Genomic DNA, 27,155 nt, shown 5'->3' on the forward strand with positions numbered 1-27,155 from the left:
CTTCAGCAGTTGTGGTAAGCAGGCTCAGTAGTTGTGGTTCATGGGCTCTAGAACACAGGCTCAGTAGTTGTGGCTCGTGGGCTCTAGAACACAGGCTCAGTAGTTGTGGTGCTCAGTAGTTGCTCCACGGCATGTGGGATCTTCCTGGACCAGGGCTCAAATCCGTGTCCCCTGTATTAGCAGGCAGATTTTATTTTTAATTAATTACTTAATTAATTTTTTTAATGGCTGCATTAGGTCTTTGTTGCTGCGTGGGCTTTCTCTAGTTGTGGCAAGCAGGGGCTTCTCATTGCATCATTGCGGTTCACGGGCTTATTGCAGTGGCTTCTCTTGTTGCGGAGCATGGGCTCTAGGCACGTAGGCTTCAGTAGCTGTGGCTCACAGGCTCTAGAGCACAGTCTCAGAACTTGTGGTGCATGGGCTTAGTTGCTCCATGGCATGTGGGATCTTCCTGGACCAGGGATTGAACCCGTGTCCCCTGCCTTGGCAGGGGGATTCTTAACCACTGTGGCAGGCAGATTCTTAACTACTACGCCACCAGGGAAGTCCCTTTTCGTTTTTTTCTTAGTATAACTTTAAATTGCCAAGGAAAAGCCTGAGTACATTTTTGCAATTATTCATTCATTCTCTCAATCAAAATATACATGTATAAATATGTATGTTTATAACTATATGTACATATGTGAACACACATACATATATAGTGATACATTTGTATTTAAGGTACTATGTTGGCTGCTTCTTGGAAAGTTTATTGTCTTTCACAGCACAAAAGTTAACTATAATATAAAGCAAGGCTTCCCTGGTGGCGCAATGGTTGGGAGTCTACCTGCTAATGCAGGGGACGTGGGTTCGTGCCCCGGTCTGGGAAGATCCCACATGCCACGGAGCGGCTGGGCCCGTGAGCCATGGCCGCTGAGCCTGTGCCTCCGGAGCCTGTGCTCCGCAACGGGAGAGGCCACAACAGTGAGAGGCCTGCGTACCACAAAAAAAAAAAACAAAAAAAAAACCATATATATATATATAAAGCAGACTATGAAGAATATCCATGATCTCTTGTAATTCAGACAAGGAACCTCTCTGGATTATCTAAACTTTGTCTCACAAAGTTTCTTTGTTTGTAGATTCCTCTCTTTGGTGCTAAGACTATTGGCCGGAGAAGTCCTGATGTACTAGTGCTGAGCAAAGCTGAATTTGTTGAGAAAGTTCGTCAGAGTAATCAGGCCTGTCATGATGGAGATTTCCACACAGCTATTGTTCTGTACAATGAAGCCCTAGCTGTTGACCCTCAGAACTGCATCTTATACAGCAATAGATCTGCAGCCTATATGAAAATCCAGCAGTATGACAAGGCACTGGACGATGCAATCAAAGCCCGACTTCTCAATCCCAAATGGCCAAAGGTAGAAATTTCATTTACTTTCACAGAATCTTTTGTGCTGATTTCTTATTTTAATGTAAACTTTATTGACTGAGTGCAGTTATTAATTTTTTAATAGTCTGTACTTCAGCAAGATGTGGAATGGCTTCACTGAGCTGGTACACTAGTGAATAGCTTCTTTTTTTTATGCTTTGGAAATATGCTTTCCATGTCTAACTCTTTTCCTGTATGTTTGAGATATAATTTTTTTTTCACTCAGTTTATTGATAGGATGCGTTCTAGTTATTTCTATAGGTTTTGGACATCTCTTTTTTGCACAGATATTTTAGATGGAGTATTATGATCAGCCACATACAATTACTTAACATAGTTCCAACCCTGTTATAAATTTTGACTATTCAGATAATATAGAAAAATACTTAGGACTTGCCTGGTGGCGCAGTGGTTAAGAATCCGCCTGCCAGTGCAGATGACATGGGTTTGAGCACTGGTCCAGGAAGATCTCACATGCTGCGGAGCAACTAAGCCTGTGCACCACAACTACTGAGCCTGCGCTCTAGAGCATGAAAGCCACAGCTATGGAGCCCGTGTGCCACAACGACTGAAGCCCACACACCTAGAGCCTGTGCTCCGCAACAGAGAAACCACCACAATGAGAAGCCTGCACACTGCAATGAAGAGTAGCCCCCACTCGCCGCAACTAGAGAAAGCCCATGTGCAGTAACAAAGACCCAACACAGCCAAAAGTAAATTAATTAATTAATTAATTAAAAAAAAAGAATTTGGTCTTTGGTTCCTGGAGGGAGATTCTAAACCCTTGGAATTTCTTGAGTGATAGGTGTGTGTGTTATTCATGAGCTCCTCAGATCACTACTGAGTTTATGCTAATGAATGAGGTGACTCCAGATGGGGGCTGGTCACCAAACAGACTACCCACGTGATTAGAGGATTGTGGCTTTGAGCCAGCCCAGCCCCCAGGGAGAGGAGGGAGACTGAAGATTGAATCCAACCACATGGCCAATGATTCAATCAATAATATTTGCACAATAAAACCCCAATAAAAACTCTGGACACCAAAGCTCATTGGAGCTTTCTGATTGGTGAACACATTGATATACTGGGAGGGTGAAACACCCTGAATCCATGGGGAGAGGGCATGGAAACTCTGCACTCAGGACCCTACCATACCTTGTACTATGTGTCACTTCATTTGTATGCTTTACAATGCAACTGTCATCATAAACATAACTTTTTCCTCAGTTCTGTGAATCATTCTAGTGAATTATTGAACCTAAGAGGTGTCACGGGAACCTCCTGGATTTGTAGCTGGTCTGTCATAAGTATAGGTGGCCTGAGGACCCCACGTGATGCTGGCATCTGAAATAAGGGAAATCTTTTTGACCTAATCCTGTGCCCTTAAACTTGTGGAGTCTGATGCTAACTGTAGGTGGCTAGTGTCAGAATTACACTGCAGTATTGCACTGGTGTCAGAATAGCAAGGGACCCAGAAAGCCAAATGATCTTAAAAAAGAACAAAGTTGGTGCATTCAACATCTCTTCTGTGATGAGAACACACAGAGTTCTGAGCTGCTGCCCAGGCATTTTACAATGTGATAACCTTGCTCACATCCAGAGTCTGAACATCTAGATAAGGACTTGAGTTTAGCATCCCCACTGCTAAGTTCCCACTTTGCTTTCCCCAGGGCACCTCTTAAAGTAACCACTTGAGAGTTAAGCCTGTAAAAAGTTAATCACCTCCGCCCCAACTACCTAATAAGTAATAGGTGCTTACTACCCTGCTCTCCATCTCCTGCTTACTCCTGACCTGGGATGGAGGACTGCCCTTCCCCCAGCTCATTGTAAACCACCTCCCTTTCTGGGATCTGTAAGTGAAAATTCTTGTGACTTTACTTCCTTTCTGTGGGTATATTGAAACTTTGCCTTTAATCAAAATCACCCCGTGGGTTTCACTTCCCCAAAGTGGGAGCTCGGATGCTGAGGGAACTACCTGGGGATCCCAAGTGGGTGGTTTGTGCCCCCTTATTCAGCAGGTCATAATCTGCGTATATTTAATTCAATACACCGGCTCCAGCTTCTCAACACACTTTCCAATTTCAAAACAGTGGGGGACTGGTATAAGGATAGACATATGGATCTACAGAATAGAATTCAGAATGCAGAAATGTACTACATTTATGATCAGTTAATTTTAAACAAGGGTGCCAAGACAATTCAATGTGGGGGGGATGGACTGTTCAACAATGATTTGGGGACAATTGGATAGTCACTTGCAAGAGCGAGGTTGGACCTCTGCTTCACATCATACATAAAAATTAACTCAAAATGGAGGAGAATATTTAGAAGTAAATATTTGTGACCTTGGGTTAGGTAATGGCTTCTTAGATATGACACCAAAAGGATAAGAAAAGATTTATAAGTTGTGCTTCATCAAAATTAAAAAAAAAATGTGGTTCAAAGGATATCATCAAGAAAGTGAAAAGATGGTTCACAAAATGGGAGAAAATATTTGCAAGTCATGTATCCAATAAGGGACTTGTATCCAGAAAACATAAAAAAAATTCTTACAACTCAGCAATAAAAAGACAACCCAGGGACTTCCCTGGTAGCCCAGCAGTTAAGAATCCACCTTAAAATGCAGGGAACGCCAGTTCGACCCCTGGTCGGGGAACTAACATGCCACGGGGCAACTAAGCCCGAGCACCACGATTAGAGAGAAGCCCGTGCACCACAATGAAGAGTCCGTGTGTCACAATTAAGACCTGACGCAGCCAATAAATAAGTAAAAAGATAACCCAGTTTTAAAATGGGCAAAGGATGTGAATTGACATTTCTTCAAAAAAGATTTACAAATGGCTAGTAGGTACATGAAAATATGTTCAACAACATTAGTCAGGAATGCAAATCAAAACAACGAGATACCACTTTATACCTACCAGGATGGCTAAAATTAAAAAGACAATAACAAGAGTTTACAAGAGTGTGGAGAAATTGGAACCTTCATACACTGCTGGTGAGATTGTAAAGGGTACAACCACTTTGGAAAACAGTTTGGCAATTCTTCAACAGACTAAACACAGGGTTACCATATAAAATTCTACTCCTAGGCATATGCCCAAGAAAAATAAAATATATGCCCACAGAAAAACGTGTACATTTATGCTAAGTGAAAGAAGTCAGTCACAAATGACCATTTATCCATTATGTGAAATGTCCAGACTAGGCAAATCTACAGATTATTATTTGCCTAGAGCAGGCGGTGGGGAGGGGAAGGGGAGGTGGGTTGGGAAAGGTACAAACTCCTTTTTGAGGTGACAAAAATGTTTCATAATTAGATCCTGGACTTCCCTGGTGGCACAGTGGTTAAGAATCCGCCTGCCAATGCAGGGGACACGGGTTCGAGCCCTGGTCTGGGGAGATCCAACATTCCGAGGAGCAACTAAGCCTGTGCACCACAACTACTGAGACCACATGCCACAACTACTGAAGCCCTCATACCTAGAGCCTGTGCTCCACAACAAGAGAAGCCACTGCAATGAGAAGCCAGTGCACCTCAGCGAAGAGTAACCCCCGCCTGCTGCAACTAGAGAAAGCCCACGCATAGCAACAAAGACCCAGTGTAGGCAAAAATAAATAAATAAATAAATAAATTAAAAAAAAGAAAATTAGATCCTGGTGATGGTTGCACAGCTCCATAGGCTAAAAACCATTGAATTGTACATTTTGCATGGGTGAGCTTCAGGGTATATATATCTAAATGCAACTTTTAAAAAAAACAAACCCAGTAGAAAGGTAGTGGGGGAATAGCCAACCTCACCTATCTCATAGTCTTGGTGGTTTCTGACACTTACTGAAAGGAACCCTATAGTTATGCATGACCGAGTTGGCTTAGGTCAGTGTGTGTTACAAACTACCTTGCTTGTTACTGGTATGTGCTATTTTTTTCTAATATATATATGTATACCTAATATATACCAAATTTCCTAGGGAATTTGGTAACTCTTGTGACTAAGAGATCCATAGGTATTATAGTGAGGTTTCCTCTCCTCTGAGAATTTGAAACTAAGGAAGCCAGACAAAATAGAAAATATTATCATAGGGATGAAAGCAAACATAAAAACAGCATAGAGGGAAATGATGGCTCCTCAGCCAACACTTGCCATATAATTGGTGGTCAGAACCACTTTTCCTTCTTTCTTTTTTTTTTTTATTGTGGTAAAATATATAATATAAAATTTACCATTTTGACCCTTTTTAAGTGTACAATTTTAAGTGCACAATTCAGTGGCATTAAGCACATTCGTGTTGTGCAACCGTCACCACCATCCACCTTCAGAACTTTTTCATCTTCCCAAACCTACACTGTGTACCAGCTGCCCATTTTCTGAAGTTAGCGACCCGAGTTTGATTTTCCCCCAAACTATTACTATGTGAACTTGGAAGAGCTACTCTGCTCTTCAAAGCCTTAGTTTCTCCATCCATGAAATGGGATGATAGTTCTTGCCTGAAAGGGCCCATTTGAGGATTCAGTGAGAAGCGCAGCGTAACGTGCTTATTAAATGCCCACCCACCAGATCTGTGTCTCCTGCCCAGACAGTCTTCCTCAGCTGTAAGCCATCCTCCAGGTGCCTATCGAACATCTATAGGAAGTTCCAAGGTCACAAATACAACCTGCCCAAGTGGAGCTCAGCGGCCCCCACCGCAAGCTGCAGCCCCTCTTCCTGGGTCAAGGCCTCTCCATCCCCCCAGTGCTCACACCAGACACTTGAGTCCCCTTGACTCAGCCCTCATCAGAGCCCTATTAGCTGCCGAGTCCTAATGGTCCCATCTCCTAGAATGCTGTTGAATCTGTCCCCTTACTGTCCCCTTACCATAATGCTGCCTTCGTTAAGGAACCATCAGCTCTCAACTCTACCGAAGTCCCCAGATGGGTCTCCTTTACTCCAATGTCTACACTGCTTCTCCTGATGTGGCTGCCTCCTTCTCAACAGCATCTCTACCCCTTCCCACTCCCACCCTCACCCTGTTGCAGTAAGATTCTTCTTTACTTGCATGCATGCCATTTCTCCTGCTAACCTACTCGAAAATGCAAATGCCTCTAATCCTTCAAGATTTAGCTCACTGGTCAAGGTTAGGGACCCCTCCTCTCTGCCCCCATCTCATTCTATGCTTCCCACTAATATTTGCTGAGTGTACTGCCAGGCCTTGTGCTGAGCACTTTGTGTGCATTATTTTATATTCTCTTCCCTCCTGATGTCAGATCTGTACTTCGTCATGATTGAGGTTGGTGCTATGGTTATCCTTGTCTTACAGATGAGAAAAATGAAACCTAGAGAACTTAACTGCTCAAGGTCATACAGTGAGTAAGAGGAACTACCAGATACAAAAACCAATTCTGTCTGATTCTCTGAAATCTGCAGTATCACAAATATAATTTGTAACCTAACTTCTTCCTTCCTTGGTTCACTGGGTGAACTGTCTCATTTTTTACCCTACTGCTCTCATATCACTTCCTCTGCAGCCCTTTCTCACCTCTCTCCTTTCCCCAGCTGACTTAGCTCTTTCTTGGTGTTTCCACAGGCAGCCCCAGGGAAATTTCCTGTTAAAATCCCAGTTCCAGCTTCTCTTGAAACAATCCAGAGATTGTCAACACCACGTCTGAATCTCGCCATGGCAGCAATTACCAGGGTTGAGTAGCATCTTCCGCCTCCTCCCCAGCTTTGAGATGGGGCATGTGCTCGCAATTCTTTTTTTTTTTTTTTTTGATGTTGGGGGTAGGAGTTTATTAATTAATTAATTTTTGCTGTGTTGCGTCTTCGATTCTGTGCAAGGGCTTTCTCTAGTTGTGGCAGCTCGCAATTCTTCAAAGACCTCACCCCTCTCTGATAGCAGCCACTTCCGCCACCATCACCCGTGTGTGTTTCCTCCCTGGAGCCCTCACCCCTCTGAACTCGGCTGAGTCTCTCTTGCCTCCCAACAGTGATACCTAGAAAGGAAAAGATGGTGTCTTCTCTTTATTTTTTCATCTGGCCACATCTGATATATCCAACATGTTATCAAAAGTGACAGGACCAAAGGAATTCTTTGTCAAAGGAAAGCTTTAGGTCTGAGTCTGCTGCAGCTATTTGTCAATTGCTGCTGAACACACTACGTGGCATGACTGCTTTGTCCACTCAGCAGCATCTTTCTCTTTGCCTGGTGGAGGCCACGGAGACAGGAAAAAGCCCTTTTGCAACGGAGGTGCTTTCCTCTCTGATTATAGATTCCTTGTTATATAATTCCCTCAACTGTGACAGGACGGCCCCTTGACTTCTGTACAGAAAAGAGTTAACCCAGCACCCCCCAAATTGCACATCCTTATAAAGTCCTGCATACAAGGTTGGCCCTTGGCTGGTGTCTGAGAACTTGGATTTGGGGAGGGTTTCCCTATTTCCAGAACTGATAAGAATGGCTCACTCTGCCTAAATTGTTTGTACAAACAATGTAATTTATGCTGAATACCTGTTTTCTTTCTTGGAGTCTGGAATTTTGGCACATGCTAGACAAAGAGTGCTTATGTGACCAGCACCAAAGAAAAACTCTGGGTACTGAGTTTCTAACAAGCTTCCCTTGCAGACAGCATTTTCACACGTGTTGTCACAACTTGTTGCCGGGGAATTAAGTGTGTTCTCTGTGATTCCACTAGGGAAAGGAGCCTTGGAAGCTTGTGCCTGGTTTCCATCAGACTTCACCCCATGTGCCTTTTCTCTTTGTTGATTTAACTTTGTGTCCTTTTGTTGTAATAAATCATAGCCATGAGTAGGACTATGTACCCAGTCCTGTGGGCTCTCCCCTTGAGTCGTTGAAACTGGGGGTGGTCTTGGGGACACCTGACAGGCTCTCTCTGCTTGTCTGGATGCCACTTCCCCTCTTCCCTGAAGACTTCTTCCCTGGTTACCACACCTGGGAGTGATCTTTCCCTGTGCCCAGTGAAGCTGTATGTGCAAACTTTGGAAACAGAGACTTGGATCAAATCCTGCTTTGGCTTGGCATGGAGCAGGCCCTGGTAAATGGCCCCTCTTGTAAAGATTGTTTAGTCCCCTTGGCTGGTACTTAATCTTGGCCGGTTCAGCCTCCCTAAGAGCAGAGGCTTTGCAGACAAGGCCTGGGTTTGAATCCCTGCTCTTGACTCTCTTACCTTCTGGGAGCTTGCTTCTTCATCTGTAAAATGAAGAATTGGGTTTACTTTGGTGGAATCATGCAAAGTACTGCCCATAGTGCCTGGCACACAGTTAGTGCACAGCAAATGGGAACTTTTAACATTGTTTTGGTTATTGGTGTAAAAGTCTTCTCCCCAAATAGACAGGAAGCATCTCACTGTTCTGTGTTACTCTCTCAGGTTAGAGCATTCTCTTACACAAAGTAGGTGCTTGAAACTTTGTTGAAAGGGGAATATTTACTCTGCAGTAAAAGGCATGACTTTGTTGCCAAAATAAAAACAAAAGTAGTCATTACCATTTAAAAAATCACATTTGAGTGCTTATGTGCCATGCACTAGGCTAAACAATTTGCATAATTTATTCCATTTAATCTTCACAATGACCCTGTGAGCGTGTTACTATTATCACCATTTTAAAGATGAGGAAATGAAGCTTAGCACAATCATGGACTTATAGCAGATTAGTGGCAGAGCTGTAATTCAAAACCAGGTGTAGGGGCTTCCCTGGTGGCACAGTGGTTAAGAATCCGCCTGCCAACGCAGGGGACACAGGTTTGAGCCCTGGTCCATGAATATCCCACATGCCGCGGAGCAACTAAGCCCGTGTGCCACAACTATGGAGCCTGCATGCCACAACTACTGAAGCCCACACACCTAGAGCCCGTGCTCCGCAACAAGAGAAGCCGCAACAAGAGAAGCCATCACAATGAGAAGCCCGCGCACTGCAATGAAGAATAGCCCCCGCTCACTGCAACCAGAGAAAAGCCCGTGTGCAGCAATGAAGACCCAATGCAGTCAAAAATAAAATAAATAAAATAAACAAACAAATAAACAAAAAACCCCAGGTATAGTAGTCTGCTCAGGCTGCCGTAACAAAATACCACAGATTGGGTGGCTTAAACAACATAAATTAATTTTCTCACAGTCTGGAGGCTGGAAGTCCAAGATCAAGGTGCTGTCAGGGTCAGTTTCACTATCCGTTGAGGAGTCTCTTCCTGGTTTGTAGATGGTAGGTGTCTCCCTGGCTTTCTCAAAGGGCCTTTCCCTGCAGGGTGCATGAGTGTGGGAAGACTGAGCAAGGGTGTCTTTTCTTATAAGGACACTAATCTATAATACCAGGGCTTCACGTTTACAACCTCATTTATCCTTAATTACTTCCCTAGAGGCACCATCTCCAAATACAGCCACACTGGAGGTTAGGGATTCAACATATGAATTTTGAGGGGGACACATTCAGTCCCTACACCAGGCCTATTTGACACTGGAGCAGTCACAAATTAGTCAAAACTTCCGACTTGTTCTGATGCCATATTAAGAACGATGTGGGGTTAGGAGGTAGGTGCTTAATTTCCTTAACTCAGTCAGAAACTTTAACCCAAATAGGGCTGCTAACCTTTCAGAGGTCTAGAAGCATCCCTCCCGTAGGGCTTTGTCAGGGAACACTTGAAAGGGCTCCTGGATTTAGAAGTCCAGCTAACCTTGGAGTTTAGACTAAAAGGGAAAGAATTTGGAAGAGAGGGGAAAAATAAGTAATTCCACTGACTCAGAAGCCATGTCTCAGAAATAAAGTCTTTTAAATTTATTCCCCCAATCAGAAATGTTTGCTCAGGACTTCCTTGGCGGTCCAGTGGTTAAGACTCCATGCTTCCAATGCAGGGGGCATGGGTTCGATCCTGGTCTAGCAACTAAGATCCCACATGCCGCGCTGTGCGGCCAAAAAGAAAAAGAAAAATAAAAGAAATGGTTTGCTGGGAGATCCAGTGGCCTTTCCAGCTGATGGCAACAGGTAAGGGAAAGTTTCTTTGAAGTTCCTCCAAAGATGTTGTTTGAAGCAAATTTGTTTATCTGATTTCTTTTTGTGGTCAGATTGTTTCGGTTTTGATCTTTGTTCCGAAGGATGGAAGAATGTCTACAGGCATATTTCAAACACTACTTTCATTTTCTCCTTCTTTTCAGAAGCACCCAAAGTAATCAGGACATTTGCTTGCTTTGTAATTATTTACTTAAAGGACTCCCTGTGTGTGTTCAGACAAGTAACTCGCTCTTCTTGTAAACTGTGAGGGGGCTGGAGATTGTACTGATATTCCCCAGTACCATTAAGCCAGACAGCTGCTGTGGTTCATCTGCCTTCAGAAGATCCATAAATCCTGAAATGTTAACTGAGTATAACTGGATCAGGATTCACAAGATATAAATTCTTAGACAATGACAAGGGACGATGCAAAGCTCTAGGAGTAGTATTTAAAGCTTGGTTCAGAACCCTGAATTTTTTCACTTATAAACAAGCAATTCTCTCTAAGAATTTGAATGCTGTTTCTCAGAATTTTTAATAGGAATTTTCTATTTTAATCTTCCTTGATCCAGAGACTTAAAAAAATTTTTTTTTTCTTCTGGAATTGAATCAAGAACTTCCAACTGAATTTCCAAAGATCCAAAAAGGGAAGGGAAGCTGCTTCCGGTGACAGGAGAGCAGCTGTTCACAAATAAATTAAAAATGCTCCACTCCACCAAGGTGGAGCTGAACATGTGGTTAGTGTTTAATACCAGACTAATTCATTTTTTTTTAAAACAGTTACTAACTTTTTAAAACTAACTTTTATTTTTGGCTGTATTGGGTCTTAGTTACAGGCACACGGGATCTTTTGTTGTGGCATGCAGACTTAGTTGCCCCGCGGCTTGTGGGATCTTAGTTCTCCGACCAGGGATCGAACCCGTGTCCCCTGCATTGGTGGGTGGATTCTTAACCACTGGACAACCAGGGAAGTTCCCAGACTAATTCTTGATAATATTATCTATATTTCATGTAGATAAAATGCATTTATGTATTTAAGTGTAGACCAAAGAGACCCTCAGGCAGCTTTGCATGGTTGCCAAACAGAATTCCTTGAAGGACACACTAACAAGACTTTTATTTGTGAACGTCATGCCATTGGAAGGAAGATGTGGTTCTACAGCAGAGGGTGGCAAACCCATGTCAAATCTAGCCTACTGCCTGTTTCGTAAATAACGTGCTACAAGGGCAGAGTTTATTTGCAACAGAGGTGGTATGGCCCACAAAGCCTAAAATATTTACTACTGGCCCTTTGCAGAAAAACTCCCCTCCCCTCGAGGGCCTCGAGTTGGCCTTATTTCCACCTCCTTATCCACAGGCCTAGATGAGGAACATGGTACATCAAGTATCCCATGAAGAACCGATCACTCAAACCCTGGCTGGGCTGTGCTTCTGCTGACATGACAAGCTTTGCAGTCCACTAATGCTTGAGCCACAGGTTTAACTAATATGGTCAAAGCGGGCTTCCCTGGTGGCGCAGTGGTTAACAATCTGCCTGCCAATGCAAGGGACACGGGTTCAAGCCCTGGCCTGGGAAGATATCGCATGCCGCGGAGCAACTAAGCCTGTGTGCCACAACTACTGAGCCTGAGCTCTAGAGCCTGTAAGCCACAACTACTGAGCCAGCGTGCCTAGAGCCCGTGCTCAGCAACAAGAGAAGCCATGACAGTGAGAAGCCCGCGCACCGCCAACGAAGAGTAGACCCTGCTCACTGCAACTAGAGAAAAGCCCGCGCACAGCAACGAAGACCCAACATAGCCAAAAAAAAAGAAAGAAAGAAAAGAAAGATGGTCAAAGCGGTTGAAACACCTCTACTCTGAATCAGCAGAGTCCAGAAAAGAAATAGATAAGAACTTTATTTTTAAAACTTTAAAATTAGCAACCATTAGAGGGGAATCTTCTTTAACTTAATCTTTTCTTCAACGTTTGAAAAGTATCTCATCTTTGTTAAAAGTTCCTTGGCTTTTTCAAAATCATCTGAAATAAAGAGAGACATTAATGCGAGGCTTCATTTCAAGCAAGAATAAAATCACTCTATTATCCAAGGCAGCTGGATCAAAGCTGAGCCCTGGGCTCTGGAAGGCTGATCAATTACTCAGTAGATTTGAGAAAGAGAAAACATCTGGATTGTTCAGGGGATAAAGGGCTTAACCAAAGGGAGCAAAAGCATGCTTCTTCACAGGATTCAGACTTTAAATGAGAAGCTGCTCTTCTTCTTCAGGACAATACCCAATAACTAAGTTGTGTTTTAAGAGTTTTCCCCTATCATACACAGTGGTCTAACCCTGACGAGGATGTGGAAGCACCTGGTGCTTCCTCTGTGCCAGGTGCTGTGATACAGAGCTGCCCCCAGGAGGCTGGCAGGTTCTGGAAAGATGCCCTTAGACCCGTGGTTCTTGATTGTGGGTGATTTCTCGCCTGTGGGGATGTTTGGCAATGTCTGGAGACGTTTTTTGGTTGTCACCCTGGGGAGGTGGCACTGACATCTAGTGGGCAGAGGCCAGAGGTGCTGCCAAACAGCCTACAGTGTACAGGACAGCCCCCCATGACAAAGAATTATCTGGCCCAAAATGTTGGTAGTACCAAGGTTGAGAAACCCTTAGATTTATGTGTAATAACATAATACACCGTTATATTCATATATGGTTAAAACTACCAAGAAAAGCAAGGGAATGGTTAGTACAAAAATTCAGGAGAATAGTTGCTACCAGGGAAGGGGAATGCAATTACAAAGGGCCTACCAGGGGCTTGAAGGCAGTGGTCGTTTTTTTTTTGTTTGTTTTTTGGCTGTATGTGGGCCTCTCACTATCGTGGCCTCTCCTGTTGCAGAGCACAGGCACCAGACGCGCAGGCTCAGCGGCCATGGCTCACGGGCCCAGCCGCTCCACAGCATGTGGGATCTTCCTGGACCGGGGCATGAACCCGTGTCCCCTGCAACGGCAGGCAGACTCTCAACCACTGCGCCACCAGGGAAGCCCCAGCTCCTCGTTTTGAGTGGGGATTGACTCCCGGGCTGGACATTTTCTTTTTCCTGGCTCCTTGAGAGGCCTCTATGTTCTATTTGACCCTGCTCCTCCCATGGGAACTTGTCAGTCCTCCTCCTTCTTGAACTTCTACTGACTGTGTGTCACCATGGTGCTTGATCTACCTCTTTTCTTGCTGCTGTGACTTTATAGGCAGATCTTGTTTTATCACGCTTTGCAGATACTGCGTTTTTTACAAATTGAAGGTTTGTGGCAACCCTGCGTTGAGCAAGTCTATGTATAACATTTCCCCAACAGCATTTGCTCACTTCGTGTCCGTGTCAGACTTTGGTAATTCTCCCAATTTTTCAAACTTTCATTATTATAATATTTGTTCTGGTGATCTGTCATCAGTGATCTTTGATGTTTCTATGGTTAAAAGATTATGACTCACTGAAGGCTCAGAGCATGGTTAGCAATTTTTAGCAATAAAGTATTTTTTAATTAATTGGTTTTATTAGACATAATGCTACTGCACACTTAATAGACTACAATTAGTGTAAACAAACTTTGACATGCAGGGAAAAAAAAATTCATGTGACTTGTTTTATTGCAATATTTACTTTCTTGTGGTGGTCTGGAACCAAACCCGTAGTACCTCTGTGGTCTACCTGTACATAGGAAAAATTGGAATTTCTCTGGCTTCTTTGAGAGACTTAAGATTCCCCACACTGGCTCCTTTAAGACCTCTCGCCTCCTCCTCCCTCCTTTCACCACCTTCCATATTCCCTTCTCTCGCATCCTTTGATATGCCCCCCTCAAGCCCCTACCTCCTCAGTCCCTCTGTCCATCCTACCAGACCTTTCCCTTCCCACTCCCGCCCCCCAACTCCCTACAAGCACTGGACTTTTGGGCCTCCTGTCCCCATCAGGGGCTTGCAAGGGACTCAGGTACCTCCAAAAGCAACCACCTGAAGCTGAAAAGAAAAAAAAAAGCTAACTGGAAACAGATATTTAGTCCACAGACTCCACTAAGATTATATATCAGGGCAAAAAAACCCCACCCCAAAACAAAAAAACAAACAACCAAACCAAAAAAACCTTTAAAAAACCTCTACAACTCACGTTGAGCAGGCAACTTTTAAAACTTGCTCCATCTGCCAGAAACTCAATTCAGATAAATATATAAAATAGAGCAAAAATGAGAACTACCCATATAAACTAGAGAGTTTAAATTTTTTTCTTTAATTTCCCAGTTTTACTGAGATATAACTGACATAAAGTCATATTAGTTTTAGGTGTATAACATGATTTGATATATGTATATATTGCAAAATGATTACCACAAAAAGTTTAGTTAACATCCATCACCTCACATAAAGTGAGTTTTATATTATCTTATTTGTGCCTGATTCATGACAGAATTTTTTAATGAAACCTGTAAGATCTATTTGCATCTGTCTGTATATTTATATATCTATACATATACATAAACATATATTTCCCTACCTTCAGATGGTATTATGAAATTAATTTATAAAATCCTCTGAAGGAACTGTATCCTAATTTGCTTAGAGGGAAATGAGTACTTACATAAAATAAATCTTCCTAAAACTTCCAGAAATATAAGAACCAACTCAAATGTTTTCAATTCCATGTAATTTGGGTAAATCTTTGGTAAATAAAACTAGTGTGATGTTCTTGGTTTAATAAAATGGATATGTCTTCAGAGTTGTTAACATTAAATATAACGCAAGCATACTTTTTTTTTTTTTTGCGGTACGCGGGCCTCTCACTGCTGTGGCCTCTCCCGTTGCGGAGCACAGGCTCCGAACGTGCAGGCTCAGCGGCCATGGCTCACGGGCCTAGCTGCTCTGCGGTGTGTGGGATCTTCCTGGACCGGGGCACAAACCCGTGTCCCCTGCATCGGCAGGTGGACTCTCAACCACTGCACCACCAGGGAAGCCCAATAAAGTCTTCTTGATTTTGAACTGACTTTGAAGTTTCTGAGAGGTCCCCTGGAAAACCTCAAAGGATTTGTTCTCTCACCTTGTAAAAAGAGAGATGTTAAACTGAGTAGGTTTATTTGATATATTAAATTACAATGGAAGCAGTGTCAAAGAAAAGATACTTAACCTTCCCTAGGTTATTTTTATATGGGTTAAATGTTATTATTTCAGAAATTGTACAAAGTTCTTAGAATTTGTCAATGCCCTCATTATCCATGATATATCCTGGTAAGATGTTATCGCCCAGGGCTTCCTGGTAAGATGTTATCGCCCAGGCCCGCGTACCGCAAAAAACAAAACAAAACAAAAAACTGTGGGCTTTTTCCTCTCTCTCTCTCTCCCCCTCTCTCTCTCTTTTTCTCTCTTACTCCTCTTCCTCTTTCTCTTTCTGTGCTATGTGAGGACACAACAAGAAAGCAACCATCTGCAAGCCAAGAAGAGAGCTCTCACCAGAGCCCAACCACGCTGGCACCTTGACCCCAGACTTCCAGCCTCTAGAACTGTAAGAAAATAAATTTCTTCTGTTTAAAAAAAAAAAAGATGTTATCGCCCAGTTATTATTTTAAAATGTGATATGTCACAGAAACAACTAGATTTCCTTTTCAGTTGTGTTATTTTTATAATAACCTCTCATCAGATCTTTAACTATGGCCATTTTAAGTCTTTTGCTATCCATGGATGGTTGTTACCTTACTCTGATGCTTTCCTAAAAGCTCTTACAACCAGCTATAAGCCAGAGTACTTGTGATCAATAAACAGGTACTGTACCAGGTACTCTGTGGTACAGGCTTCTGATGGCATTGCTTACATTACTGAGTTCAAATCAGTCGACCAAGTCAGAATTTCCAAAATGCTAATGAAAAAGCTGATGGGTTCATGAAACTGCTAACCCAAGATCAAGCAGAACAAAATTAACTACATAGGATTGAGTAAACTGATAAGTTGATTATAATTTTTTATTCGAACTATTGCTGGCTTTTAAATGTTCTATTTTCTAATATGAGGAAATCCCCTTTCCTTTTCTCTTAAGCTATCTATGACTCATTAACAATCTAGTAAATTATACACTTTTGTAAACAAAATTAAAACATCTTCTTCTCCCTGCCTGATCCCTCAAAAAGTTAGAAACTATTGTTGAGTATTCTTGTTTTCACGGCAATATAGTTATTTGCATAGCTTCAGTAAGAATCTGTCCTCTTTGTGATAGGACATAATTAAAAATAAGGCTTTGACGGGAATGTCATATTTGAAAATGATGCATAAAGTCATCAATTTTAAGGAAATAAGGTTGATTTTATAGAGATAATGCTTTCAAAGCCCTATTGCAAAAACTGGCCTGGTATCTGGTTTACAGGGTTCCCAGCCTTACAGGTGATTAAGGGCACTCGGCAGGCCCATGAATCTTAGAATATTTGGGGGACGTTGGGAAGACAGGAATTCACCTTAAACTATAGGTAATGCAGGTGAAGAATTCAGATGGAGAAATCTTGGCTTGACTTCCTAGCAGAGAGGTTTTTCAAGTCTAATCTGAGATTCCAGGCAGATTCTAATCTGAGATACAGGCAGACCTCAGAGATACTGGGGGCTGGGTTCCAGACCACTGCAACAAAGTGAATGTTGAAATAAAGCAAGTCACACAAATTTTTTGGTTTCCCAGTGCATGTAAGTATTGATACTGTACTATAGTCTATTAAGTGCACAATAGCATTATGTCTAAAGAAACAATGTACATACCTTAATTAAAAATATTTTATTGCAGAAAAATGCTAACCATCATCTGACACCACAGAAGTGCTACAAACCTTCAATTCGTAAAAAATGCAGTATCTGCAAAGTGCAATAAAACCAGTTATGCCTGTAAAAAGTTCCATTAGGAAAACTTAAAAAGGCCTTTATGGTCAGTTACCATTCTTGCTGCACTTAATAAATAATCAGGCCAAATTTCATGAAACTAAATTTATTTTGTAAATAAGAACAATGTTACTTTATCTTTGATTAAAAAGAGGGGTGATTGTGGAGAGAAATTTTATGTTTCAGTGGAAAAGAATAACACAACCTTGCGAGTGATCAGAATCCTGTCCTGTTCATTGTCTTTGAGGTTTTATTATCTACTTGCAAACTGAACTGGATCCTTACACATTTTGTCGGCCCTCAGCAAATCCTCAATTCTTCTAGTTTCTTTCAACATCTGGCTACAACTTTCCAAACCAATGTTTCCAATGTTCCTCCCTCCCTCCTGACTTACTGTCACTAAGAACTAAAACCTGACTGCCCAGATCCTCAGTGGGACTCAGGTTGTCTTATAGCTGCCCCTTTCCTCCAGGATCTGGTAAAGTCCTGCAAGCTGAAGCTGGAGGACTTGATAGAAACTTCAAAGAACTCATCACAACGAATCACGGGCAACCTTTGTGCCTGGAGCTGCTGGTACACGGGCCACTCAGAAAGCGCACACCTTCCACACTGTGCTCTGGGGAATAACCATGACTGGGATGCTGATGTCTCTGCCATCACCACAAACATTCAAACTATAAGCCAGGAGACGCGTCAGACTGCCTCTGCTGTCCTCATGCCACCACCTAAAGATGCTTAAGCGGTCAGTGTCTTCTCAGGTGGCTGCCCTCTGGACTCAGAAACTGGGGTTATAGTCGGCTCCAGACATTGACCTTTGTTTTCCTTTTCGTTTCCATAGAGATGCTCCTCATTAAATGCACATTTGCTCATGTCATCCCCCAAATATCCTCTACTATCAGGCCTCAACAGATGGCTCAGCTAGTCCTTCATAAACAAAAGACGACTGAGTGAGAAATGGACTTATGTCGCTCAGAGGAAAGGTCTCTTCTGTCTCTTTCTTGCTGTTTGTTCCAGTCAACACCTGATGATAGGGCCCCTGTCTCCAGGCTCTGTGGGAGGGTGGGAGCCTAACTTCCATAAGGGCCAATTAGCAAACCCAGATGGGTTTCATAGGACCAACTCCTTCTTCCCGCTTTTTGTAATATTTCACTTCCCCAATTCTACTGAGCCCCTGTTCACCCCTGCCCTACTCCCTCATTCTTCCTTTAAAATGCCCAGTTATCTTTGTACAAATCGAAATTGAGTTCAGTTCACGCTGGACTCTTTTCCCTATCACCATAGTTATTACTGATTCAAATCTGTCCTTACCACGTTAACTAGTATCTGGCTTTGTTTATCTGTGACAGTGCATCTCTCTGAGTTCCTGCTGTCAATTCTTTAGGTGTACACCCAGAAATGGAATTGCTGGATTGCACCGTAATTCTATTTTTAATTTTTTGAGGAACTGCCATACTGTTTTCCACAGTGGGTGCACTATTTTACATTCCCACCAGCAGTGCACCAAGGTCCCAACTTCTCCACATCCTTGCCCACATTTGCTATTTTCTCTTTTTTTTTTAATAGCATCCATCTTTATAGGTGTGAGGTGGTATCTCACTGTGGTTTTGATTTTCATTTCCCTAATGATTAGTGATGTTGAGCACCTTTTTTCTATTTCTTAATCTGGGTGGTGGGGACATGGGTGTTTCTTCTGTTGTTATTCTTCCATTGTACTTATGTACTATTCATTCTTTAAGAAATTGTATTTTATAATTAAAAAAATAAAAGCCCACAAAGGTATAACAGGAACTTGGTGGAACATAATCTGACCATCTTAACCAGTAGGCTGGGGACATGGATTTCAGGCAGATACGTTGGGCCAGCTTCCTGTCTTTTCTGCTATTAATCTATATTCCTACCCATCTTTTTAGAGACACCCCTCCCTCCCTGCCACCTTCTGCCTGCTTCTCAGAATAAACTCCTACAGTCCCTACAAAGTAGGCAGTACACTGTGCAAGCTTATCTCCTTGGCCCTCAGTGATCGGATTGGAGTGGACATCTGACTCAAACTGGGGCAATCAAATCCCCCCTCCCAGGAATCTAGATTGGATCTAGAAGACTCTAGTCAGATGGTAAAAGGCCTTGTTCTTATGAGGTAATAGACCAAGGGGGACTGAGGAGTCATCCAGTGGGGGAGGCCAGTTTGGAGCACTGTACACCAATAAGGAAGCAGACGGAACTGGTGTATAGCGGTGGGGAGAAGGACGGAGTGGTCAGCTAGGCCACCAAGTTCAGGACCACAGTCTTGGTTCCAGACTGCTTTCTGGTTCCCAGGTCTTGTTCTAGAAAAGCTCTTATCACACAATACTATACTCATCTCAGGGACTTTGGATTCTGAGAGATAGACCTGATTCCTTAGAGTAACCTCTTTTTATCTGGGCTAGTATGAGTTGCGTTCTCCTTTCTGTAGTCAAACGATCCCTAAGCCAAAGGGCTATTAAGCTCTTATTTAAGGAGTGGCACAAGTCAGGATGGAGAGGAAGGCTGTTCTTGCTTAAAAATAGCTAGAAATAGATCTAGTCTCTTTAGCCTGAGAGCCAGGAGCAGTGGGGACAAGGATGAACACGCCCTATTTGCAATCTGGGCACTGCTCGGCCATGGGATTCTCCTCCTGGGCTTTGCAGAAGAAAGGGGTGTGCGGGCTTTGCCAAATGTTGACTGTGCAGCCTTGCCCTCAGAGCCTGCCTGTGTTGGCTTCAGCCCACATCCCTCACCTTATCTTCTCCTACTTGCTAAAGGGAAATGGGAGCACTTTCTCTCATCTAATCTTCAATGGGCGTATCACTGGTTTGGGCACACCCCTTGTTTCTCTAGCAAGACTGTGAATCCTTGAAGGCAGAAATGTAGACTCATCTATATTTTATAGCTCCCATGTACCTGTCATAGGATGGGCATATAATAGCTACTTATTGAATGGATGGTTATACCTCAGTGCTTACAATTTCTTTCCATATTTAAGAAAGTCAAGAAATGAAGGAAGTACCTCTTTCAAAAGCTCTGCTCACATTGTCAGTCAATTCTTTCTGTTTAGCTGAAAAAGAAAAACATTATCTTAATTTTTCTACTTAAATAGACTCATAATATGAAGACAACGCTTTGTCATCTTGTTGTTGTGAACACAACAGAGCAGGGAGTTTGGATTTAAGGGTAAGGCCTCATAACCTGTCTCTACAGTTCCACGATGGCAGCTCCTGTTTAGTGCAGCTCTGGCTGATCTTAGTTACACTGTTTTTCTATCCATGAAAGGTCTGAGGGGCAATCACCAAAGCTCACAAAATGGCTATAGAAGCATTAAAAAAAAAAAAAAAAAGACAAAGAAGTGCCTTAGATTATCTCCACAAGGCACTCTGAGTCTTCCAGATTTCAGCTAGGAGAAAATTAACAAGCGGGACTTGCCTATCAGCAGGGCATTAGAGTGTGTCAGGCAACTACTAGCAAATTATACAGCCTCTCAGGAAAATGAAACATTTCGATCATATTGTACCTTAAGTGAGAAGATGCCAGATGAAGTAAAGGACAGCTACCTCACATTTTTATTGTCTCCTCATTGGAAAATTGTATGATAAGTGCCTTTTTCAGATATAAACAGTATCAATCATTTATATGGTGCCTGCTTTCAAAGCACTTTCAAATACATTATATCCCCATGGTAAGCAATGACAGGTACTGGGAGAACATATATGGTCACATGGTTGGTGAGTGGAGGAGCTAAGAGCAGACCCCAAGTCAACTGACTTCTGGTCCAGTGGTTGCAAACTCGCTTCTCAGGTAGCAACGTGGTGTTGACAAAAGAACACTGGATTAGGAGCCTGGAGGCTCTGAAGTCCTGACCCCAAAACTATCTAGCTCATGCGCTTGAACGTTCACATTACCTGGGCCTTAGCAGGTAAAAGGAAATTTAGGAATTACTCTAAATGAAGGTCAGTGACCTGCTCAAAACGAGATGTTAACTATAGAGCTAGAAATAACCCCCACCATTTATTGGGAACTTACCACGGGCCAGACACTGTGTCAAGTGTTTTACATGCTTCAACTTAATTGTTGCAACAACCAGTACTAATATTATCTCCATTTTACAGATGAGGAAACTGAAGCTCAGAGGGGTGAAGTCACTTTACTGAAGGTCACACAAAAAGTCAGTGGCAGTGTTGGGACTGAACCCAAGTCCACCTCACCCAGAGCTTCATGAACCTCTGCCTTCCAAAGCCGTGCAGCTGGGCCTTCTGACTAAAAATCCCGAGTTTCTCTTTCCCCAACACCACCCAGCCCTAATGTTGCTGGTACAACCCTAGCTGACAGCTCCCCCACCACAACTTCTATTTTACTGCTTTTAACTTCTTTGTTTGTTATTTATTCACTCACTTGACAAATATTTACTGAGTCCCTATTATACTCCAAGTACTACTGCATGTGCTAAGGATGTGAGGGAAGCAAAAAGAAGACACAATTTCTGCCTCTGTAGAACTTCTGGTCTAGTAGAGGAGGCTGATATTGGTCCAGTAATCTCACATAGACCAGTGATTAATCCTACAAAGGAGAGGTACCCACGACCAAAAGGTATAGACAGAGAGGTCGTCTGCAGATTCTCTGAGGAAGTGAGGATTGCCCCCAGATCTGAAGGAGGAAGAGTTAAATAGATGGGGTAGAGGAGAAGAGGGTTTCGGGCAGAAGCAACAGCATGTGCAGATGCCCTGGGTAGGGGGTTACAAGGTACAGATGAAGAACTAGAAGCAATCTGTGTGGCTGGAGTGGAAGGAGCAAATGGGAGGAAGCAGAGGCCAAGCCATGCAGGTTTCTTTAACCTGAGGCAGGGGGCGGGGAGCCACTTAAAGTTTTTAAGCAAGGCCAAGGGTGATATGATTAGATTTGGGTTTCAAAAAGATCACACAAGTGACAGGGTAGGAATATATCAGATTGAAGGTAGAGACGGACCAGTGTGGAGTTACTCCAGTTGTCCAGGTGAGAGAGAATGGTAGCTTGGGACAGGGTGGTGGCAGTGAAAATGTATAGATGGATCTGAGACACATTTAGAAGGTCAGCTTTTCAAGACTCGGTGATGGACTGTCTATGGGGGTAAGGGAGAATAAGTTGTGAAGGACACCTCCTCGGTGTTTTGGACTTGTACAACCGCAGAGCGTCATTCACTTAGAAAGCGAACATCAGCAGAGGAGCAGAAGAGAGACGCTCATGACTTCCATTTGGAACACACTGAGTTGGAATATATAAACTCCAAGAAGGCCCAGGCCATGTCTTTCTTGTTCACTGCTGTATCCGCAGTGTCCTGCACAGTGCCTGATACAGTAGGCATGCCATAACATTTGTGAAAGTTCATATCTGCATAATTTGAATGAGAAACCTGGAGCCTTTTCTATATGGCATGGTTAATTTTATGTGCCAGCTTGTTTAGGCTGTGGTGCCCAATTGTTTGATCAAACACTAGTCTAGATGTTGCTGTGAAGGTATTCTGTAGATGTGATTAACATTTACAGTCAGTTGACTTTAAGGAGATTATCTTCCATAACATAGGTGGGCCTCATCCAATCAGTTGAAGGTAATAAGCAAAAACTGAGGTTTCCCAAGGAAGGAATTCTGCCTCATGACTAACATAGAAGTCCTGCCTGAGCTTCCAGCCTGCTAGTCTATCTACATATTTTGAACTTGCTAGCTCTCATAATCACATGAGCCATTCCTTAAAATAAATTTCTCTCTCTCCACATACACATACACTACTGATTCTGTTTCTCTGGAGAACCCTGACTGATACACTATGGAATAAAGTGGAAAGTAAAGCAATATGGGATCATAAGATCAAGGTTTCAATCTTTGCTCTGCTATATCTGCTGTGTGACCTTGGGCATTCCCATGAACTTCTGAGGCCTATTTTTCTTGTCAGAGATATCCAAAGGATGTCATGGTGGGAAGGAGCACAGCAATCTGCAAAATACTATTACATTCTTGGTTTAAGTCCGCCTTCCAGAGAATTAGGAATTTTGCAAGCCTAACCTCTAAACAAAATGGGTTTCAGCGTAATCAAGAAAAAAAAAATTTCCTGAATCATTATGAAGGCCAATATGTAGTCTTTATATCCATTTTTCACTTAACCCCTACATGTACTCAAAATAGCAATAAAATGCAGTCGGTGGTATTTTATCTTTTACCTCTGACAATAGATTCCATCTCTTTCATGGCAGTTTCACCTTGAGCTTCTGCAAGTTTTTCATTGATTTCCATTATTTCCATGAGGAATTGACTGTCCATTTCATAATCTGTCCCTTCGGGAATCTCTACTCCACAGAGCTTTAGCTATTGGGGCATAAAGCAGGGAAAATAAGTTTAATTCAAGAAACTATGGCCAGAGTCATAAATCCTCCTCACCATAAATCCTCCTCACCATTCAGAACAGAATGCCACTCACAGGGAAAACCTGAACTGTCTCAATAGTGAAAGTGTGAGGGTAGGGTACTGGAAAGTTAGACTGAGATAGGAGTGCTGGGATGGGATCACTCCCTGCTACCTGGCACTATGTGACCTTGGGGGAGTCATTCTTCCACTTGGGAAAAAAGTGGAAGGAGGTTGAATTAGATATTTGTAAAAATTCTATTAAATCCTAAAATTCTAAGGTGCTCACTTCTCCCCCACAAAAAACCAAAAATTACTCTTCCCGAAAAGCCAGCACTATCTAATCCTTGAAATTTATAGAAAATGGTAAAAAAAAAAAAAAAAAAAAGGCAATTGGGCAAGTAAGATTTACAGACATACTCAGAGAAAACTATACTCATGTAATAGTATCTTTGAGGTTAATTATCATTGGGTCCCTAGATTAGCTCGGGTCTCAAGCACTCTTCTGTTGAACACAGGGGAGCAGCTGTCCTACAGAGCAATGGGACCAGGCTGTCATGATAGAAGGGTGGGAAAATCACCTTACAAGGTATAGTCCCCTGCTCAGGGGGGCCAGAAGAGTCTTATAGGCATCATTAACAAGGGTCGAATGCTTCTCTGAGAAATCCTTTTCAGTCTGTAAGTGGAAATGAAGATAGTCATATTACCATGCAAATAGGCCATCTTACATTCACAAACTGTTTCATAAAATACTGATGGGCAAGCACATAAGGAAGTGACCAAAGGAGAACCAGTATGGGATAAGCTGTTTTTATTTTCATGTGATGGGTTCTAATTCTGCTGGGAAATCAGGTAAAAGCTCTGAGTGTAAGACAGGTCCAGCATCTGGATGGCTGGGGTCAGGCTACCTCAGGGTGAAGCTGGCTGTCCAGCTCTGTCCTTGATAACCATAAGGACACTGCCACCCACCCAGGGTACACACGTGTTTGGGTGTGATTATGGGTGGCCAATAGGCTACCTGAGACCTCTGGCTGAAGAAATCTGGGTGGATAAGACGCTGTAGTTGCTGGTACCTATGCTGGAGCTTTGCAGTGTCAACTCTGAAGGAGCGGTTGCTGGAAGGAAATCAGGAGATGAAATTCATGCATCAAATGTTTATAGATTTGTATAGTATGGGCCTGGTTCCTGTTCTCATGGGGCATGACGCAATAAACATATAGACAGAGCTATTTCAAAAAGTGGTAGGTACTGCAAAGGAAAACAGAATAGGATAAGAGAATGGTAGACGTGGTGGACAAAGAGATGACATTTGAGCTGAGACCTGAATGATGATGAGGAGTAACTGAAGATCACAGGAAAGAGTCATTCAGGCACAGGGAACATGCAAAGGCCTTGAAGGGGGAACAAGATTGGTATGCTTGAACAACGTAAAGAGCAGTGTTACTGCATCCCTTCATAAGTGCTCAGTGACTGGTGGGGCCAGAGCCCAGAGTTACGGGGAAGAGGCATTCCTGAATCCCACTCTATTTTTCTAAGGCCCAGGTCCCTTCATCTCTACCTCTCACTTTATTTTAATCGAATCCTCTTCGCTTTCTATTCCCAGAGCGTGCCCTATCTCATTAGTTTAGCTTCGCCCAAACTTCACCACCTCTCCAAGCTCCTCAACCTTCGGAGGTAAACAGAAAAAACATCTATTTCTCAGACCTTCCAATTCTCACTTTTCCCTTAGACTCTGCCCATAGCATTAAGTTTTTCTTTGCTCTTACTCTCTCATTTTGGATAACACCTCATTATTTCTTTCTTAAAAGTCTCAACCCAACTTGAAACCTTCTGAACCTATTCCTCAAGACTCCATCCGCCAAGGGCCGCGCAAGCACCCTTCCCTCAGGCCCCACCTCTGAACTTCCTTCTCTCAGATCCCGCCCCTCAAGTCTCCCTCCATTGCAGGCTCCAAACCTCAATTTCCCCTAATCACACTCCTCGCCCCACCAGTCCACGCTCCACTCTATTCATCATCCCACAAAGCTTGGCCGCTCAGTCCGGCCCCTCGGTTTCCTCTCCCGACACATCCCACCCACCTTCTCCCAGGCCCCACCCCCGGCCCCTGTTCTCTAGGGCTCCGCCTACCCATGTAACTGGTCCCGCCTTCTCCTCCCTTAGCCTGACCAGCCCTCCATCTCGCACGCCCAGACGCATTTCCCGAAACCGCCTCCCTTACCAGTCCATGAGGCTGAAGTAGTCTCGCGTGGGGTCAGGTGGCTGCAGCGCGCGGCACTGAGGGCAGAAGAACCGGTCCCCCCGCAAGGGGCCCCCTAGGCCGCCGCAGTTCCAACACCGGGGGGAGTTGCTTCCCGCCAGTGACGCAGCACTGCAGTTTAGCGGTCTCCTCCCGAGCACCCCTTTCGGCCATAACCCCGACACCCGGAGCAAGGCCCTGGTTCTTCCGCACCACATCTGGCTGGCGGCCGGCCTCCCCGCGGTCACCTGTTGGGGAGAGAAAGTGGTCGACCAGACTGGTGCTGCTGATTGGCCGGGAAGCTGAAGGGGCGGGACTACCCGGGGGAAACCTGGATTTTGAGTCCCGCTCTGCGTTTTAAACCACAACTCCCAGAAAGCATTGAGGCTATGTGGGCCGCCACATCCGCTGTTTGTCATTGGTCCGGCGGGGGCGGAGGGGTGTTTTGATTGGCTGAGGGTGGAGTTTGTATCAGCGGGTTTAGCGCCACTCCGCTGGCTACGGCTGCTCAGAGTGTGCGGTGCTAGGTGGGCTCGCGGTGAGTCATAGTGGGACCTTCTCTTGGGTACTGAGGGGTTCGAATCCTGTCCTCAGGGTCTTTTTGCGAGCTGAATTTCCCGAGCTTCCGTTTTGTACTGTGTTTGAGCTTGGGAAGGGGGAGAGGAATGCGTGGACGACTCTCTTCCTTCTTTGTAGATAAATTTCGAGGTGAAGGTCACTTCCCTTGTAACTTTAAAGCTGAAACTGGCCCAGACGTAAAGGATAAGAAAGAACAAAGTTGTCCCCTTCAAAATGAGAGCGAAGTTGCTCTGTAGAGAGTTTTATAGGTGTTAGTAATTATTTCCATATTTAGGTTCAATCTGGAAAATGCTTACTAAGAACCCATTCTTAGCTGCAAGGCGCTGCAGGAACTGGAAACACACCGACTTGTGTAGGAAGATGCTCTGCGAGTGTCCCTAAGGAGGTGTGGGGGATGGGGTGGCGAGGGTAGGGTAGGAGGGCACCAGTCTTCCTTGGGACTCAGTTTCTCTATTGGAAGAAAAAAACTGTGTTGCACTTGTAAGACCTTTTCCTGCTTTCAGATTCTTTGGGCCTGGAATTCCCAGTTATCAAGCATTACCGAGGGGTGGGGGGAGGAACGTTGATGCATCATCTCATTTGATTCGCAAGCTCTATCTACTTTTCTGGGTTCAGAGAGGTTGCGATCTACGTAAAGGTCGTGCAAAGAGTTGACTTAGACATCTGACTCGACTCCAGATCTGTTTGCTTATAACCTCTCCACTATGCTTTT

The 27,155-nt window shown here is 43.5% G+C and overlaps 1 protein-coding gene across 6 annotated transcripts; it reads right to left on the reverse strand.

The window, feature by feature from the left end:
• Positions 1–26,108, reverse strand: HSCB (HscB mitochondrial iron-sulfur cluster cochaperone). 6 transcript variants are annotated; one of them, XM_082852807.1, is made up of 6 exons: positions 25,847–26,108; positions 24,647–24,743; positions 24,215–24,304; positions 23,448–23,592; positions 20,273–20,320; positions 1–171 (listed from the first exon to the last, which is right to left on the reverse strand). In XM_082852807.1, the coding sequence occupies exons 1-6, from the start codon at positions 26,080–26,082 to the stop codon at positions 113–115; spliced, it is 675 nt and encodes a 224-aa protein (XP_082708933.1). In that variant the 5' UTR covers positions 26,083–26,108; the 3' UTR covers positions 1–112. The 6 variants fall into 6 exon arrangements, with proteins under 6 accessions (XP_082708933.1, XP_082708932.1, XP_082708934.1 ...); XM_082852806.1 differs by lacking the exon at positions 1–171 and adding an exon at positions 11,974–12,405; XM_082852808.1 differs by lacking the exons at positions 1–171; positions 24,215–24,304 and adding an exon at positions 11,974–12,405.
• Positions 26,109–27,155: the final 1,047 nt, after the last annotated feature.

The sequence above is a fragment of the Leucopleurus acutus genome, assembly GCF_964270905.1.
Source record: "Leucopleurus acutus genome assembly, chromosome: 13".
Classification (NCBI taxonomy): domain Eukaryota; kingdom Metazoa; phylum Chordata; class Mammalia; order Artiodactyla; family Delphinidae; genus Leucopleurus; species Leucopleurus acutus.

Bases quoted from the DNA above. Each gene is read 5' to 3' on its own strand.
- HSCB (XM_082852806.1), bottom strand. From the start codon at position 26,082: ATGTGGTGCGGAAGAACCAGGGCCTTGCTCCGGGTGTCGGGGTTATGG. The intron at 24,305-24,646 runs GTAGCCTATTGG...TTCCACTTACAG, and splicing joins TCTTCAGCCAGAGGTCTCAG to ACTGAAAAGGATTTCTCAGA. The intron at 20,321-23,447 runs GTAAAAGATAAA...TTTCTTTTTCAG, and splicing joins GATGGAATCTATTGTCAGAG to CTAAACAGAAAGAATTGACT.